Source organism: Caenorhabditis remanei, chromosome X (genome assembly GCF_010183535.1).
Source record: "Caenorhabditis remanei strain PX506 chromosome X, whole genome shotgun sequence".
In the NCBI taxonomy this organism is placed as follows: Eukaryota; Metazoa; Nematoda; class Chromadorea; order Rhabditida; family Rhabditidae; genus Caenorhabditis; species Caenorhabditis remanei.
This window is the reverse complement of record NC_071333.1, coordinates 11,555,949-11,573,031: the sequence shown is the minus strand read 5'-3', so window position 1 is coordinate 11,573,031 and position 17,083 is coordinate 11,555,949. Positions and strand designations below refer to the sequence as shown.

The window sequence follows — 17,083 nt, the reverse complement described above, 5'->3', positions numbered from 1 at the left end:
ACAAAAAATTATTTCAATCGATTTATATGTTGTTAAAAGCAGAAAATATAATGAAGAGAATGCAATGATCAAATAAAAAAAGGTATATCCAACGAGTGAGAAGTCATTGACAGATACATTATGAGATCACGAAAATTGGGGGAAAAAGTAAATTAACATTGTGATATTTTTAGTGTAAAAGAAGAAAAATAAAACAAGTGAAGTAACTGTTTTTTATTTTGACTGCAATACTACCAAGAAGTAAGAGTAAGTATTCGGTTTTGATCACAATCATCATTCTCAAAGTTGTGATTTACGATGACAGAAATAATTGAACAGAAAATGACAGAAAGTTAAAATGAAGAAATAAAGTGGTATTTACTGGTGTCTGGTGTGATAATAAATGTCGATGAAACCTGCAAAATTTTCATTACCCGATCAGGCATCTTCTTGACAAGATTGAAATATATATTCCACAACTCACATTCAATATTGAACAGAAATAGTCATATGATTTTTCATCAAGTTTTTGTAATTCTTTCAAGTAGGAAATCCCTAACCTTCGATATTTCAGCTTCTGAAAAATAACGTTTCGTATTAATGTTTGTTTAGAATATCTATTACTTTTTTGTTCACCAGGTTGCTCACTGTCATAAGCTGCATTCACGCTGATCACTTTTGAACTGCCATTTCTATACTTCACTTTGATCGTTAACTCAGCAATCTCTCCATCAGATTCTGAAGACGGAGATTCTTCTTTTCTCACCTTTTTCCCAGCTGATACAGTTCCGGTGTTCAGCTGTCTTTTCTTTTTACTCGTGGAACGCGACGTGATCGGAGTTGTTGGTTCAGTTGTTGGTATAGACACTGCGGATGGACTACCCAATTCATGGTCTGCTTGCAATCCTATTGCTTCTTCTGGAGTGTTCGGTTTCTCAACTTGAAGGATCAGAGGAATATCAGGAACAACTAATTCATAATCTTCAAGTTGCCGTTCTCTGTGCGCCTTTTTCCCTTCTTTGAAAATATTGACAAGGCGGGAGTCAGCTGCTCTCTCTGCACTCCTCAGTTCAAAATCCACTGTTATTTGCCCAAGGAAGGTATGCAAGCCAGATAAGACCTCCTTGATTTCCCCCGGATCGCTACCAACTTTTGTCAATGCTAGTTTGCCAATTTCCGTGAAATAGCTGATACCTTGCAAAGCAGAGGAAAGCAAATTCCTGTTTGGGTCCTCCAATCCAGCCATGCAACCAAAAACATCAATTCTGTTCCCCATGTTAGTTACATCGGTTTGCATATCTGCCATCATTTTGTACACATCCTTCTCAGTGACCACCTAAAACGAAATATCAGATATTCCACAACTAATGTCCCTACAACACACATACCGTGACATTACCAATGAAATAACGTTCCGCATGATCTGCAAGCACTTGTAAGTGAGCTGGATACTCGATTTTCGCAAAAACTGAAATTAAGTTCTTAGCATGAGAATGTAGTTCTTAGCATGAGAAAATATACTCACTTTTTGAGTAGATATCGAATGTTTCTCTTGTGTGTTTCGGTTTGAAGCTGAAAAAATATGTCGAACATCACATTCATGTTCACGTGATAGTACCTGCTATCGGGTATTCTTGGTTTACGCCGTTCAGTCTCAGTTTGCTCTTTTTCTTCTCCGAGTCTGATAATCAGAAATATATTTTTAACATTCACTTGACTACTTACTTGCATGTTGCACATTTACATGCACCAGATGGGAAGAATGTTGGTCCATAATTCACTGTTATCTCCTCACCAATAGAGATTGGAGAGAGAACCTGAAAAAACCAAGTAATTCGAAATTTACACAGAAAAAAATGTTTTACCTGAATTATTGTTTGGTTTTCTACAGTATGATACGTGGCATTTGGGTTGCAACTGTGATTGACAATGGCACATGGCCCCAACCAAACTTTGTTCGATTTTCTGAAAACCATGACTGCCAGCATCATTGTTTTCAAAACATAATGCATTTTTTAAAAGAAAACAAGCAAAAATCAAATGAAATGACACCAAGTGACTTACTTCTTGTGCGCATTAGAGACAGAATACGGGTTGAAATACGGCTCCAGTCTTTCAAAGTAACTACACAAATTATACGTAGCCATTAGCTGGCCGGGCATCCTAGAATTGTCACTTTTATGTACCAGTTCTCAAAAACCAACCATACCACATTCTGGTGGCGATCAATTTCAAGCCTAAATTGAATTCCATGTCAAAGTCATGACATGGAACTGCCGTGAAACCAGATCTTACATCAAAAAGCAGCATGTAATTGTTGACCTGAATTGTTTCAACAGTTGGTTTCGGGAAAGTATATAACCTACCACAGTTTTTAACCTCTCTTCAGAAAAATATGGAGTCAAAATTTCTAAAATATTCTGAAAAGAAAAGTGAGTTGTACCTGGAAAAGTTGCAAAAAACTCACTTGTCGGATATCATCATTGTTTTCAATAAAGACGTGAGCTTTAATCAGTTTTGCCACTTCAGCTTTTAAGCTTTCCGGTATCGAACAATAGCTGAATCAGAACAATTAAAAACTCTCAACATTACAGAGCCATACTTTGGTAAACACTTATTAGTCTCAAACCCGTATATTGGGTCAAGGAGTGACGACCGAACGAAATCGTCCATTCTAACGAGATCCATATCCTCTTGTTGCTCTTTGAATTTAAGGTTTCGCCCTCGAAGCACTGATTTGATCTGAAACTCTTGTTATTCTAGAATTGCCTCACGATTCACTATCTTTAATCTCATTTTGACAAACTTGGCCAGTAAAACTAACATACTTTCAGACTCTCGAAAGCTAGAACTAGCAGTTTACAACGGCATGTTATTTCAAAACTGCTAGTAAAATAGGCGAGACTGGGAAACAGACAGACAAAACAGTGCTGTTAATACTTTGAGAACCGTTAATTAATTCCATGTAAGCGAGCATATGTTTAAACATTTTCTCACAATCCAAACAAATTTCTGGCGCAGCTCACGGAGTGCGAAAATTACGTAACTACTTTCAAGGTTTCAAAAGTGTAGATACTTATATAACTGAAAATAAAGATTGTGCAACATCATTCGGAACAGATGAAGAAGAGCATGTGTTTTGGAAACTTCCAACTTTAGGCAAAATCCATAAAAACGAAAAAACAATAGAACGTAATATATGTATGATGAACAAAAAACAAAATGATGATAATAAGATAAAAAGAGAATTCAAGATGAAGCCAATTAATAGGCAATACGTTTACAAATATTCACTTACATCGTCATTGCTGATGTAGTCAACAGTCGACATTGTTGAAGTTTTTGAAATGGCAGATGAAAGTGCGAACAACAGATAGAAATCGAATTTAAAAAAATGGGCAGCAGAAGCAGCCGGCGAGGAAATCTCTATGACAACGGGCAGCCGCTCGTTCACACTATCAGCAAGGGGAAATGAGATGTGGCGGTCGGTGTCAGGTACGGAGCTGAAATCAAGCAGAGGTAGAGATAAAGAGTGTATAAGCCGCATTAGCAGAGCCAAAACCAAGCAGAGTGAAGATAGACTTTTGAAAAGAAACAGAGTGTTAATACATAGCGAGAACAAGAGTCCACACCGACATTGGAGACAACGACATCGGATTACGCTTCGCTTCGATGTAATGAGAAGTTGAAGAAAGGGAGGAGGGAAGGGATTTGAGTTATGAATAGATATAAGCAGAGCAAAAGGTGATATTACTAATTACTAAGCAGGGATTCTTGTCAATTTAAAAAAAATTTCAATACAAAAGATAAAAAGAAAAGGGATCTCTGTTACAATAAAAAGTTTTAGAAACATCTTAGACGGCAAGAAAGATGTTTAAGTTTAACAGTGTTACTTTTCGATAAATAAAAAACACGTGAAGAATAAAATAATCAGAAACCGACCAGAACAAAACAATGATAACACACAATGTGCTATTCCGAGATACGATATTCACCTGCTTCAAGTTAAGAAAAATAGTTGTTTTCATTGAATCAATCAACTCTCTGTTTCTGCTTGTTTAATCAAAACAAATAAGAAAACAGTTGTAGAGAATCTGATATAAACCATAAATATTTAATAGAATGAGAAAATGAGTAATGGAAGGAAAACCACACATGCCTCTTCTGAATTCTGAATTGTCGTGGGAACGACGACACACAAAATCACTATTTTCGTGTAAATGCAAAAATCTGTTCATTATAGCTAAAAGGTAGACACAGAGAAATATATTCGGATTAATATTGCCACAAAATGCATAATGGAAAACGTTTTCACGGTGACTACAATGTGTGAAATGTGAAATAAACAAGACAGTCATGAAGAATCTGTTTTAACATTTGATTTTGCCATCAATAAGTTTTTATCCGAATAAAAAGATAGTTTGTTTTTCTTCATATTCTAATAACTGTTGTTCAGTTAGTATTCATTGCTATCCCGATATGACCTCAATGCGTCACTGTATAGTTCCCTGGCTTGAAAATTCCACAAAGGAGAATCCAAATATTCAAAGTATCCGTTTCAATCTGAATGTTTTTCAACATTCCTTGCCTACCAAATCACATTCTTCCCGGAATCTATCATGATGTCAGATGCATTGAAACCACCCATTCTGTCTTTGTTTTTCAGTTCAAACTCTCTTAAAATCTCTGATGTTTTCCATTTGAATTCACATTCGGATTGCACATTGAAAAGTGTAAAAAGACATAACGAGTAGGAACTACATTCGTAATGATACTTTTTCTTCTGAAGCATCACTCCCTGTTGGCTCGTTTCAGTGACGTTTTTTCAATGGAATCGAAAACCACCCCCATCTTTTTTTGTCCCACTTTTGTCCAAGAAGGATAGTACTATCGGAGTATTCATGTACACTAAAATAGAAATGTCAGAATGAATATTTCGTACAGCAATTGACAAGATTCAACATTTTGAGATGATTTTTCAGAACGTCATTTGATACAAATCCACAACTAAATGATGTTTTTGATTTGAAATGGGTTTGACATTCAAAAAGGTATCTATAAATAAATATTTCTTCTTACAAGAATCAAAAAATCAAATATAGGTAGTAACTTATCGGAGTATAGTATCCCAGAAACATAGATCCCAATTAAAAAGTTCCATAACGGTTTATGTCAAAGCAGGCTATATAACAGAGTAAGAAACAATGGAAGAATTATTTCGATTTCTAAGTATGGATGTTTTTCACAAAATGATCAGACACACCCCTGTACAACCTTTTCTCCTTGATTTCTGCATCGCAGTAATCTGAAATCCTCAAGATGGTAATAACTTGCGATTACCCTTCCATACACTGGCTAAACATATGAACCAACATTTTTCTTGTTATAAAAATATTGCTGTCCGTTCTAAACTCTTAGAAGCCCAAACGGAATGAGAAGTCAATAAACAACAGCTTTAGTGTAAATACTATAATTTGATTATATGATGCGAATTATTTTGGAATACACTTTATAAGGTGAAATAAAATTGTGATCATCACATTGAAATTATCCTCAACAAAAGCACTGTTCCAGGAGTGTATGTATATTATTGTTTTGAAAACCTCACGATGACAAGAATCCCTTCAGATTTTTATGTCAAAATAAGAACAATAAATCTTGCCCCAACTAAAACCACCCATAATAGGGCGATGTTTTCTTCTCGAAAACCCCAAACACCAGTAGTTAAACTTTGATTCTTATCTGTTGAAATAACTATCTTGTTTTTAATCAAGTCGGATGAGCAGTCTAAGAAATGAAAACTTTTTTTGAATGGTTTTTATGTTCCGAACTTATTACTTTTCTGGCAGACATAGACATATGGGAATGTTTTGTATAAGTTTATTCTGGATGCGGTTCCAAAGTTCTAATGAATAACAAACTTTCAATATTCTCGTGTATTTCGAAACTAGACAGTTCTACGAAGTAGTTGTACTATGAAATTTTCATCTTTGAATTGGACAAAGACTATTTGTAGTTCTGAATAGACCTAATTGTGGAATCTGAGAATTTGAAATCGACCTCCCCTTGGATGAATTCCGCTTCAGTTTCAAAATTCGTCATGGTTCCGGCTTTTTCATTTCTAGAATATTTTCCGACATGTTTTGTACGGAATTTCAAAAGTGTCTTCTATTTTTTGTATTGTGAATAGAAAGAGGGACCCCCACTGTCGGGGAGGGTTGCTTCCAATTTGCGCCTTTTGTGCGTGTTACACCAACATCACTTTTCTCGATGTCGCCTTCCGGATTTCAATATCCCTCTACAATCAAACAGAGAAAAAAGTAGAAGACGACTCCGCCGGCGGGAAGCGATGACGAGTTCTTCGGATGTATTGAAGAGGATGCCCAATTTTGTACCATTGTCTACCATCAATCTTCTCCCGAAAAGACACATGATTTCACTTTTTCTGCCCCTTTCTCTTTTTTCTTTTTTCTTGATGTCTTGGTGACATTGAGAGAGCTCAACTTCAACCACCATAATTTCTTCTCAAAAAAGGGGAGGTCCGTCGCGCGGCCACGCCCACTTGGATGTCTTCCCAGCTCGCCAGATTCAGATCGGCATAATATTTTCGCCGCACAAGCTGAACTTTCGGTAAACATGAATGTCCAATTCGCTATCGCCCTGTTGCTCTGCCTCATCGCAACATCTGTTGCCCAAAAAGGTATGTGTCTCCCAATACTACTAGTAGTAAAGACTAATAGTATCTAGACTGGTCCGACTATAGATCTTAATGAAAAAGAATTCCTTATTCTGAATTTCTGAAAACAAGAATTCTTTGAGTAGGGCCCTATGAAAAGCATGAGTGGGAGCAACCTGTCAAAAACAAATATATCCGATTTTTTACAACCTATTAGACTAAAAACACACAATAGAATCTGAATCTAGTGAGTCATTCTGAACAACAAGTTTGCTAAAAACTTCCTGCCAGAATGCTTCTCTTTACCTCCAAATAATTAACGGATCTTAACAGAGTAGTTACTTCAACGGAGTGTTTTTTTACTCTGACTCCAGAATACATGCCTAATTCCATTAATCACTTAGTCATAACTATTCATCATGCAAGATTAAGAATGCATAATTACACGAAGATTATGTTCCCTGTATTGCACGTTCAACTTGTTCTCCTAGTAGCCACAAACGGGTGTCTATCTAAAAAAACATTAGAGGCTCTTCTGGTTATGAATCTCTGAGAATAAGTGTGTTTTACTCTCATTTGAATAACAACAATCCGAAGCAACTACGACAAATATTAGTGGCCCATTACGTTTCAGTAACTCGAATCTGATGGGCCAGAAGGGAACATTGCCTCCTATTGATGGTATCTTTCATATTCACTTGTTTTCAGCCAAAGGATCGCCGGAAGTACTTCCAGCCGCTATGTACGACGGAGACGTCAGCCACGAGAGCTTGAACAAGGTAGACTATTTACCATGAAAAGAGCAATCAATTACACTAATTTTACAGATTAGCAGCCAGTTACTGAACGCTCTCGCTGAGTTGGAAGCATTGCAGGAGGGGAGCCAACAACTCAAAATGGCGGAGAAACGGCGCAACAAGTTTGAATTCATTCGATTCGGACGGAAATAGAGCATTTGTCACCTACCACAATTCCTTTCAATGAAGATCTCTAACCTGATTGTCACAAATGTTACTCTATCTTTCCTCTATGTCAATTTCGTAATGAATTGTGATAGCAGCCGATAATAATAAAACTTCAATTGTTATTCTGCTTTCTTATTTTTTTAGAGGTGACTTGATTTATTCAACGCCGGAATCAAGAAATTAAGAGAGTTCATTGGAAGAGAATAACTTCGAATCTGGCAAGGTCACATAGAATTCTAAAATAATATTCACAACGAAAGTAAAAAATACCAGACGATTGAGAGGGCACTATATGAGAAGGAAAGAGTTACTCACAGATAGAAATAATTAAATAATAGTGAAAATGCATAGAACGTGCGGTTAGAAGTACTAATACGTGTCGAAAGCGAGTCGAAACCCATGGCTGACACGAAATTTGCAACCCTATAGAAAAGACAATGATTAATCAAGAAACGTCGAATAAATAAATAATGCGAGTATATGAAAATGTGACCCGACAAATGAATGTACTATATATAAATATATATACTAGAAAAGTCTATTACATGACATACAATTAAGTTTGTTCAGCAGGAATTTTGTTCCCATTGTTCTTTTCGGTCTCCGAGTCAGATCCATTTTGACTTGCAGAAGGAGTCAAGTCAGTTGACGGCTTCTGTTGCTCCAGCAACTCAGAATCACTACCAGAAGGGACTTGAGGACCTGGACCCACTCTTCCATTGTGTTGGATACCTTTTGGACCCATCGGTGGACGTGTCAGAGGGATTTGTGGTCTGAAAACCGAAAAACTATTTATAGGCATCTCGAGAAATAATCCTTACCCCATTTTCTTGGCCGGATTCAAGTGCCCACATTCGAAGCAACGGAAGGAGATATATGGGTATTCCGCTGGCACTGACATACCATTATGTGTATGACAAATGGAGCAGATCAAAGCGTTTCTGAAAAATGAGAGTCATTAGAACACATCGTCATGACGATGAAAGAACGAAAATAGATTTTATGAATCACGAGAGTCAACTGACCTGCAGTTGGGTCCATCCGACATGAAATAGTCGAGAACTCTGTCGAGTGCTGTTGTTTGTCGGAGGTAGGGACGAATTGGAGCTGCGTTGGGATTGCGTTGGTGGAATGGAGTCATGTTCATCTGAAATTGAAAGATCTTTAATGCAATTGTATACTACATTTCCTCGAAAGGCACTATGCAAGTCTTCGAGACTACTTGAAAGATTCTCAACAAAAAATCTTGCAAAGTTTGCGTATTTTTAGACGCTCAAATGATACACTTTCATCAATCATATGTGCAAATGTTTCAAGTGTTGTAAATATAGAATTTTCTATGAAATCTAGAAATTTAGTTGGAAGGGGTGTAGGAAAAATATACACCGAACTCAAATTCGGAAATTCACTCACCGTGTTCATTGCAGTGCCAGGTCTTGCTGGTTGTGTAGTTGGAGTTTCAACTTTCTTCTGATCCTGTTTTGGAGTTCCCGGAGTAGCGTTATCGATTATTTGTCTCTTCTGTGGACTTGGTGGTTGACGAATAAGCCTGGCTTGATCCGTTGTGTTCTCTAGTTCACTCTTCTCGTAGCGATCCAAAATTTCTTTGGCTTCCTGAAAGATTTGAAAATTTTGTTTTTTCGAACATAACAGAGTAAACTTTTATGAGCGCGTTGAGACTAAGCGTTTAGAATTTTGGTGAGATGATATTTTTATGAGTTTGATTACTGTCATTAGAGTTTGCAGACAATGATATGAATTCTTCCTAGAAACAGGGCATCTAACCAAATTTTTCCTGTTCTACTGCTATTATCTTTCATTTTTCAATATGAACCTTACAGAAATTGTGATCCGGGTGACTTTTCATTTTATTCATCGATGCGAATCAAAAATTATAATTGGCCGAATTAGGATACTCGGGCAAGTAATCCCCCAATATCTCACCTATCAGCTCGGCACTTTCTACGGATATCACTAGTTTGAAATGTCTCCTCAATTTTATAAAGAGTGGTTTTGATCATTTGATATGAAAGTCAATATCACTCTTGATATAACAAGCGGAAATTTCCAAACGGAATACGTAGAAGTTTCAAATGCTACATTTTTATGGAATTATCGTTTTCTGAAACTTAGCTGATTCAAAATACATACCTTGAACTTGAGAGTCTCTTTAACCAAATCCAACAAAGTTGTTTTCTGTGAGATGGCGTTTTCGAGTTTTTGAGTGGTTCGGTTTGTACGCCACGAGAAGAAACAATTGATAACGTATCGTCCGGCAAGAACAATCACTGCTGCTCCAAAGGCCAAAGCACATGCCACATAAGTCTTTGTTGGATCCTCGAATCTGAGCCAGGTGTGCGCCATCGCAATGCTCAAAACGATGATAACGCTCATGTAGTAGTAGTAGAGGGTGGTTGAGTTGCTCTGTAATGATTTAATTAGATTGAGAGTGTTGACAAAGGAATACTCACTGCAGATATGTTTTGAAGTCTCCGTTTCAGCTCATCAATAGAGAGAGCGACACGCTCGAGCTCTGTGGCCGGTGATTTGTTGCGTGAAATTAGGTTTCCCATCTGAAACAGTAATTATTAATAATACATACATTGAATGAGTGGAATACGAAGCGGATTTTAAATAAAAATGATAATGCCGTCGGATTGTACCTCCTACAAAATTCGCATGTGTCAAAAGGAAAAAATGAAAGCAAGGTCTTCCTAATCTTGATTTTCACTAATTACACGTTCACACGTCACTCACCATTTTTCTCAAAGCAGCTCTAAAAACTTTGATGGGAAGAAAGAAGAGCAACAAAAGTGTCTCTCAATTGATTTCTAACTGACATGCTGTTGCAGAAAAAAAAACGACTCGCGTGGGTTTTTGTTAGTGTAACAAAAGTAAAAAGAGAAAACTTTTGAGAAGAAATGAAAACAAAGTGAGTATCTATTGAAGGGACACGTGTTTACTTGAACGCCTGCAGTATCGTAAAACAATAGATAAAACAATGTGGGTGACGTGCGTTTTCCTACCAATTCTACCTACAAAACACGTTGTATGTCACGGTTTCTTTACAAATATGAACAGATTTTTATTTTAATCAAAGTTTTTATACGAAAAATTGCAAAAATGCAGGAAACAACTACAAAACTCTAATCAAAATGAGAAATTATGCCAAATTAATTCAAAAATCAAAAAAAGCGCAAGGAGACTACTGACGCAAAAGAGAGACAGAGTGCGCGTTTGCTGTGCACACAAGGGCATTTGTATAATATGGTTCTCAAGGAGGGGGAACGGAGGAAAGAGGAGATTGTTGGGAGAGGATAAGGAATACAGGCGAGAGTCGAGAGAATACAAAAATTTTTAAGGGGATGCATCATATTTTTCATGAAATACAATGGATTAAAAAAAAAGAAATGTAAGAAATCATTGAAACCGTGTGAAAAATTCACAGATTGTTAGTTGCGCGGTTTGCGTTGATTCCAGCGAGAAGATGTTCCCAGGCATGAATGATGAGAAAACTGAAAATGTGATAAATATTATTATTTTCACACCAAGTATTTGTTTTCTTACACTACGGTGTATGCAGAAACAATGTTTCGGCTGGCTGGTGTCTCACACATGTAGGCGATTACGCGGGAGTACTGGAATTTGTTCATGATATGCAAGTATAAGTAATCAGAGTAGTAATCATTCCAACTTACAAGGACGATGAAGAAGAACTCGACGACAAAAGCAAAACAACGGAAAGCCTGAGCTGTGGTTTCAGCCAGAGCGTTTCCAGGAGCGACGACGTAATTATCGTTAGCACGACAGTTGCGAGTTTTGACGGTCATGAAGATTAGTTTCCTGAAATCAGATAATGTGATACGGGCGATGAATTGTGACTGACTGGAGTTTGAGAACGACAAAAGTTCCGACGATGACCACCGTTTTGTTGTTAGCATCCGGGCGAGCAAGGAACTGAAAGAACATTGATGATATTGGAAAAGCCTATCGTCTGCTCAGGGATGTTCTTGAAATTGACAAATCAATGTGGAGTTTGGAGTTGGTTCGGCATTTGTCACCAAATTGGGAAGAAATAAAAGAAAAATATGAAGAAATATCAGCTTTTTGTAAGAGGAAGCTGTTAAAGTCAAAAATGAGCATACAACCAGAAGTTCCGTTTTTTTTCAAGTTTATATGAGAGGTATCTGATAAACAATCATTAAAATGCAAACCTGAAGTTGTCCTTTGAAAACAGAAATTCAATACGTCACCGAGAAAGAACTGTAACATGAAAATTAGTATTACTGTAAAACTTAATTTACATAACTTTCATGATTTCAAACTAGAAGAAAACCACTGTACTAATCAGATACCTTTGATTACTGTTAAATAAATCAATGAATTCCAAAGAAAGCTGGTAGTATTGACAAACGAATCATTGTCTTTTTGAATTTGAAGATTAATGACTCTGTACTCAGGGTACCACTGTTTTTCAAAAGTGAAGCTTTTATAAATGTGGGTGTTTTATACATAAAAACCATTGCACCTTTGTACTATAATAATTCAGTCTGTCTTGATTTTAGAACAATGGCACGACAGTGAGTTATTACAGAATAACAAAACAGCCCACTATCCATGGTTGGATGTTATACAAGTCCGTCTCAAAATTCATGATTTTCTGGGACTAAAAGTCTAAAAGATATACATAGTCAATGTTGTGATTTACTTTCAAATAATGATTATTCTTCAAAGTATACCCTCTGCTTCGGGCAGAGCATTTCTGTTGAGATGGATACAGTAGGAGGCCTAACTATTTCAAATTTTCATCCGTTATTCAAGAAGAGAGAGAGAAGTATTCGATAGACACTATCTGATGGTACGGTTACATAACTTACCAAGTAGAAGAAGAAGAAGGTGAGAACCTTGAACTTCATCTGAAAATATATACAAATGCACTTTTGATAGAAATTTGCAACGAAACGGAAACGAATATAAACAAAAATCAATGCATGCAGCACAGTAGTCGTCCGAATGTTGTCGAGCCTTGCTTAATAAACACGTTCGATTCATTTTTCTTCGTCACCATGACCGAAACGCCCTTTTTTCTTTTTCATGCACTGCTTTCGTTCCCATATAATTTTTCTTTCTTCTTACTGACACGTCACCCATCCTCTCTTGTTTTGAGCGAATGGTGGAAAATTGAGAAATGGAAGCAAAAATTTCCGTCTTGAAACGAAAAATGTGGAAAAATGAGATGTGTAAGATCAATAAGGTAACCGCAGAACAAGAATGTTGGAACCTCTTGGATCACGTTAAGTTACGCATGTAAATGCGTGTTACTTTTTCTTTTAATGTGGTATTGGAAACTCCTTCTACCTGGAATCGGTTGAAAACATCATAAACAAAAATCGGAGCACACGAACATAATAATTGGGATCAAAAACTCAAAGTCTAGTGTTCAGAAGTTCATAACAGTACAAATTAATCAACAACAGTAAAGAAATGGGAACATCTACCTGAAAATCAACAACTTCTCCTTCAAGATTGTCCAGAAGAACTTTTAGGCAGCAGTCATTCGGAAGTTGTCAGGAAATCAAAAATAGCACCAGATAGCCAAGAAAACTGAATAAGGTTTATAACCATCATCAAAATAAGTGAATATTGCCAACCACGTTTTTTAAATGAATATTCATATGCTTGTTCCTAAAGCATTTCTAATAAGAACTTTGTTTTTATCTCAAAAATTTGTGCACCACGTCATATATCACAAGATACTTATTATAAATTAACTGGATTCAACATTTAAATGTTTTCTTTTGCGAGTTTTCCTGCCTCATTGATACCATTTTCCAAGTTTTGACGAACAATGTCGTCGGTAGCCTTTTTCCAACTAAACTTTCGATTCTCGAACAAGATTTTCAATGGATAAACAGCTGTATCATTCAATCACTCTTCCCAAACAAGACAAACATGTTCATATCTTCAAATCTCAACTCCAAACTCTGGAGAGCGCCAGACATCATTTCCAATTAATCCCTTCGAAATCTAAAATTGCGATCAAATCCTGAGTGGGCTTCTCGGCTATGGGCACAACGAGAGTGACCAGTGTGGAAAAGAAATGTGATGAATGATGGAAAGTTTGCTACCAAAATGCGCACGAAAAAGTGCGGGGCGGGGGGAGAGAGCACAACAACCTTTGTGAGAAGGAGGGCGTGCGCTTATTTGGAAAGTGTCAGGCCGACGGTAGGTTGAGCACGTTCTGTAGATACAGATACGGGGGGACTAGACTTCCCATTTTGATTTATCCTTGTCAAATCAGAACTCTCACTACTGTTGAATCCGATCCTGATCTTTTTTTTTGAAATTTTTACTTTTAATTCTTATTTTATCTACACGACATGCTGAAGTTAATCTTTATCTTACTTTTTCTGAACGGTAAGTTTTGACAACACAAAATCTTTAAAATCAGAGTAGTGTTTCTAGATGCTGTACCATCATATGCTCGTTGCCCGGATCATTCATTTCTTGGATGCATGCTTAGACTGAAAGCTCAGAGGGTGCCCATAGAGAAGAATATTTTGAGCCTAATATTCAACATTGGTACAGAAGCAAGACTATTGCACACCTGCAAGTTAGTGGTTTTTAGAGTAGCTCGGATATTACTGATGTTGGATTTCAGAGTCTATTCTTCTACTCTTCCATGTTTCCAAGAGAAAATTCGAGAATGTGGTGACGATAAGCAGAAGAGAATATTGAGTGAAGTCTCCAAAACAATCATGTATCTTTGTTCACCGTTCAGTATGAAGAGACAAAAGTAAGCCGATTTGAAATTCTGTCGGAGTGAAATTATTTGGCTTATAAACATTGAGGAAGTCATAGCTTTTGCTAAATTTTTTTTGGTCCGACCTTTGGTTTATCTAGGAAAACGTCATTCCATTGAGTACATGTTGCTCAGAGTTTGTATTAAAACAATACTTTCTCGGAGTCCGAACTAATCCTGCAAACCTTCAATTGAATTCTGTGTTCATTGAAACCATTATTTCACTCTTGTTTGTTTCTTTCTATTTTTGTTGTCTAAGCATTTACGTGACCCGCGAATTACGAACAACCTGCGTTCGGCAACGTTTGCTCAACAGTTTTCGCGCTTGTTCTTAACACCTGTTTTCCGAAATTAGCTGTGGCGCCAATTAGTGCGGCGCCAGACATCATTTCTCGCTCAAAAACAACTTCATTAGAAAAGTTTTGAGGGGGCAGGAAATGACCATCATGAAAGGAATGAAGATGCAGCGAACGCAAGCACTTGAGAGGTGTCAATTCAAATAAGCACACTGTATTCGGATTGTGTTTACTTAATAATGTGAAATTGTCTTCCGCTATTTTCAATTGGTGTCTATCTAGGTAAAAGTAAAGATTGAGAGGGGATATAAAATAAATATGAGCTTTTCAACATCAAGATCAATCTGTTTTTCCATTTTCAGGTTGGTCATCGAGCATCAGAAATGTATATCCGGGGTGCTTTCTTTACCAGCAAGTACTGGATGTCAGTTAGACGATAATGAATATGGACAACAAGTGATATCTTGCAAGTTAGCTTCTATCCACATTTTCAGTTTCATCAAATATGATTTCCAGACAAGAATGCAATTCACGGGGATCTGATTTTATTTGTATGATGCGAACATGGATATCTGAACAGAATACTTGCACTTTGAAAGATATAGACCGTGGGTTTTATTTTAAGAGCAATATTAGACTGATATAGTTACAGAAAAGTGTGGAGCTGAAGCTGCTGGTGTGTTCCAAGAATTACAAGCCACTGTATTTGAGCCATCCTATCCTGTTGTGTGTACTATTGTAAACGGTAGTAGTGCGTTTGGGGCCAGGAATTTATGAATTTTTTCAGCAACTGCGACCACTGAACCAACGGTTGAAAAACCAAAACTCTCAAACTTGAAGGAGAGAAAAATCAAAACTCAGTACCGCAAACCAGTTAGTTTCGTGTTCATACCATCGTTTTTATATACTATAAATTTAGATGCAAAAATCAAAAACAGAGATTCAAGAGTATCCAATGGTTCTGACCTCTCCAGCAACTCCATCTACTGCCGAAAACATTTACATTGCCCTACCTGAGCCAGTAAATGTTTACATGCGGCCGCAAAGACCAACTTTTGCGGCAAACTTGACCAACAATGTTCCCTCCTCATTGTACCCAAATCAGGAAGAAATGCAAGAGAAGTCGAACATTTGGAAGAAAGGTGGATACGGGCAGAAAGTGCAATACAACAAAGAGCACTGGAAACAAAAAACTACATCGGGTAAGAATAAGAAAAAACCGCTAACAAAAGAGTTGTGTTGAAAGTACACATTTCTTTGCAGGAGAATTCGTTTTCACAACGCAACACCCACTGTTCACGACAACCGAGTATGGGGCTACGCCACGTAGACATAAGGTAATAGAAAAATAAACATAAACCTCTATAACAAACTTTCTTTTAGGTAATTGACATTCTGAAGAGTCTCATTCCACCAAATCTACCTTCCCAACTTACCGCACTGCTGGAGAACAGTTATGACAGGGACCTATTCCCAGATATACAGAGTTACAATACACCTGCCGTTGCTATATCTCCAGTTTCAGAGGTGTACCCTACTTCACAAGGTTTATTAGGATTTTTCGAGAAAGAAGTCATTCAAAAACCACATTTTAATTTCAGCTGTGTATCAACCTGAAATGGTTACAACTGCTCCAAAAACGACTATGATTCCTCCACAACCAGTGAAAATTACTTATCGACCTGCTCAAACTACGGCAACAACCCAACCAATCGTACTGTACCCGGCGCAACCTGCAACTACTGCAAAATGGAAGCCATGGTACCTGGGAGGTGCCTAAATCAGAAGTCAACAATATTTTAAACTTTCAACACGAAGTACATTTTGTTTTACTTAATTTTATTGTACCAATTGATCTCGACAATGTTACTAATCAATGTTAAACAATAATTGATCAGGTCATTTAAAATTTTCTAAATGGTTTCAATAATCTGAACAATTATCATTCTATTAAAGCATGAATATTTGTCAATTCTTGTTTTCGAATAAATTCAAGACATTTGAAATCTATGTACACAAACACAACCTCATTCAGAAAGAGCAGATAAAGTTCCAGAATCGAATAAAGACATTTTGTAATTCGAAGTGAAAGAACAGGTCCAAAAAGAAACTGAGCAAGTGAAAATAGTTTAAGAGAGGTGAAAAGAAAATGCTCAGTGAGACGTAATGGGAAAAAGACACTCCGGTTCGAAATGACACAAATGGAAATTTCAAAAAATATATATAATGAAGGCAAAGAGAAGAAAATATCATGAAATTAGCGAGATTGACTTAATTAAACCGTATGTGGAATAATAAGACGATAAGAGCACTAGCAGAATTAAAAGGCATTTGTAGCAGGGAATGACTATAGATGAATGTACTA

The 17,083-nt window shown here is 36.8% G+C and overlaps 5 protein-coding genes across 5 annotated transcripts; 2 read left to right on the top strand and 3 right to left on the bottom strand.

The window, feature by feature from the left end:
* Nucleotides 1-500: 500 nt before the first annotated feature.
* GCK72_024289 (uncharacterized protein) lies at nucleotides 501-2,667 on the bottom strand (the record flags this gene model as incomplete). Its single annotated transcript, XM_053735811.1, has 12 exons — nucleotides 501-556; nucleotides 604-1,315; nucleotides 1,368-1,447; nucleotides 1,505-1,551; nucleotides 1,598-1,660; nucleotides 1,705-1,796; nucleotides 1,845-1,944; nucleotides 2,044-2,142; nucleotides 2,189-2,301; nucleotides 2,346-2,399; nucleotides 2,447-2,537; nucleotides 2,582-2,667. The coding sequence occupies 12 exons, from the start codon at nucleotides 2,665-2,667 to the stop codon at nucleotides 501-503; spliced, it is 1,593 nt and encodes a 530-aa protein (XP_053579377.1).
* Nucleotides 2,668-6,615: 3,948 nt separating this feature from the next.
* GCK72_024288 (uncharacterized protein) lies at nucleotides 6,616-7,605 on the top strand (the record flags this gene model as incomplete). Its single annotated transcript, XM_003118295.2, has 3 exons — nucleotides 6,616-6,679; nucleotides 7,364-7,434; nucleotides 7,483-7,605. 3 exons carry the CDS (start codon nucleotides 6,616-6,618, stop codon nucleotides 7,603-7,605), a joined length of 258 nt encoding a protein of 85 aa, XP_003118343.1.
* A 571-nt stretch (nucleotides 7,606-8,176) lies between these two features.
* GCK72_024287 (uncharacterized protein) lies at nucleotides 8,177-10,193 on the bottom strand (the record flags this gene model as incomplete). The annotated part of the gene is made up of 6 exons (XM_003118338.2): nucleotides 8,177-8,393; nucleotides 8,442-8,561; nucleotides 8,646-8,767; nucleotides 9,034-9,234; nucleotides 9,772-10,044; nucleotides 10,092-10,193. The coding sequence occupies 6 exons, from the start codon at nucleotides 10,191-10,193 to the stop codon at nucleotides 8,177-8,179; spliced, it is 1,035 nt and encodes a 344-aa protein (XP_003118386.2).
* An 869-nt stretch (nucleotides 10,194-11,062) lies between these two features.
* Nucleotides 11,063-11,589, bottom strand: GCK72_024286 (uncharacterized protein; the record flags this gene model as incomplete). The annotated part of the gene is made up of 4 exons (XM_003117999.2): nucleotides 11,063-11,135; nucleotides 11,188-11,258; nucleotides 11,319-11,463; nucleotides 11,507-11,589. 4 exons carry the CDS (start codon nucleotides 11,587-11,589, stop codon nucleotides 11,063-11,065), a joined length of 372 nt encoding a protein of 123 aa, XP_003118047.2.
* A 2,411-nt stretch (nucleotides 11,590-14,000) lies between these two features.
* Nucleotides 14,001-16,498, top strand: GCK72_024285 (uncharacterized protein; the record flags this gene model as incomplete). Its single annotated transcript, XM_053735810.1, has 11 exons — nucleotides 14,001-14,037; nucleotides 14,086-14,233; nucleotides 14,282-14,416; nucleotides 15,081-15,188; nucleotides 15,235-15,326; nucleotides 15,371-15,463; nucleotides 15,506-15,591; nucleotides 15,638-15,920; nucleotides 15,982-16,055; nucleotides 16,102-16,264; nucleotides 16,320-16,498. The coding sequence occupies 11 exons, from the start codon at nucleotides 14,001-14,003 to the stop codon at nucleotides 16,496-16,498; spliced, it is 1,398 nt and encodes a 465-aa protein (XP_053579376.1).
* Nucleotides 16,499-17,083: the final 585 nt, after the last annotated feature.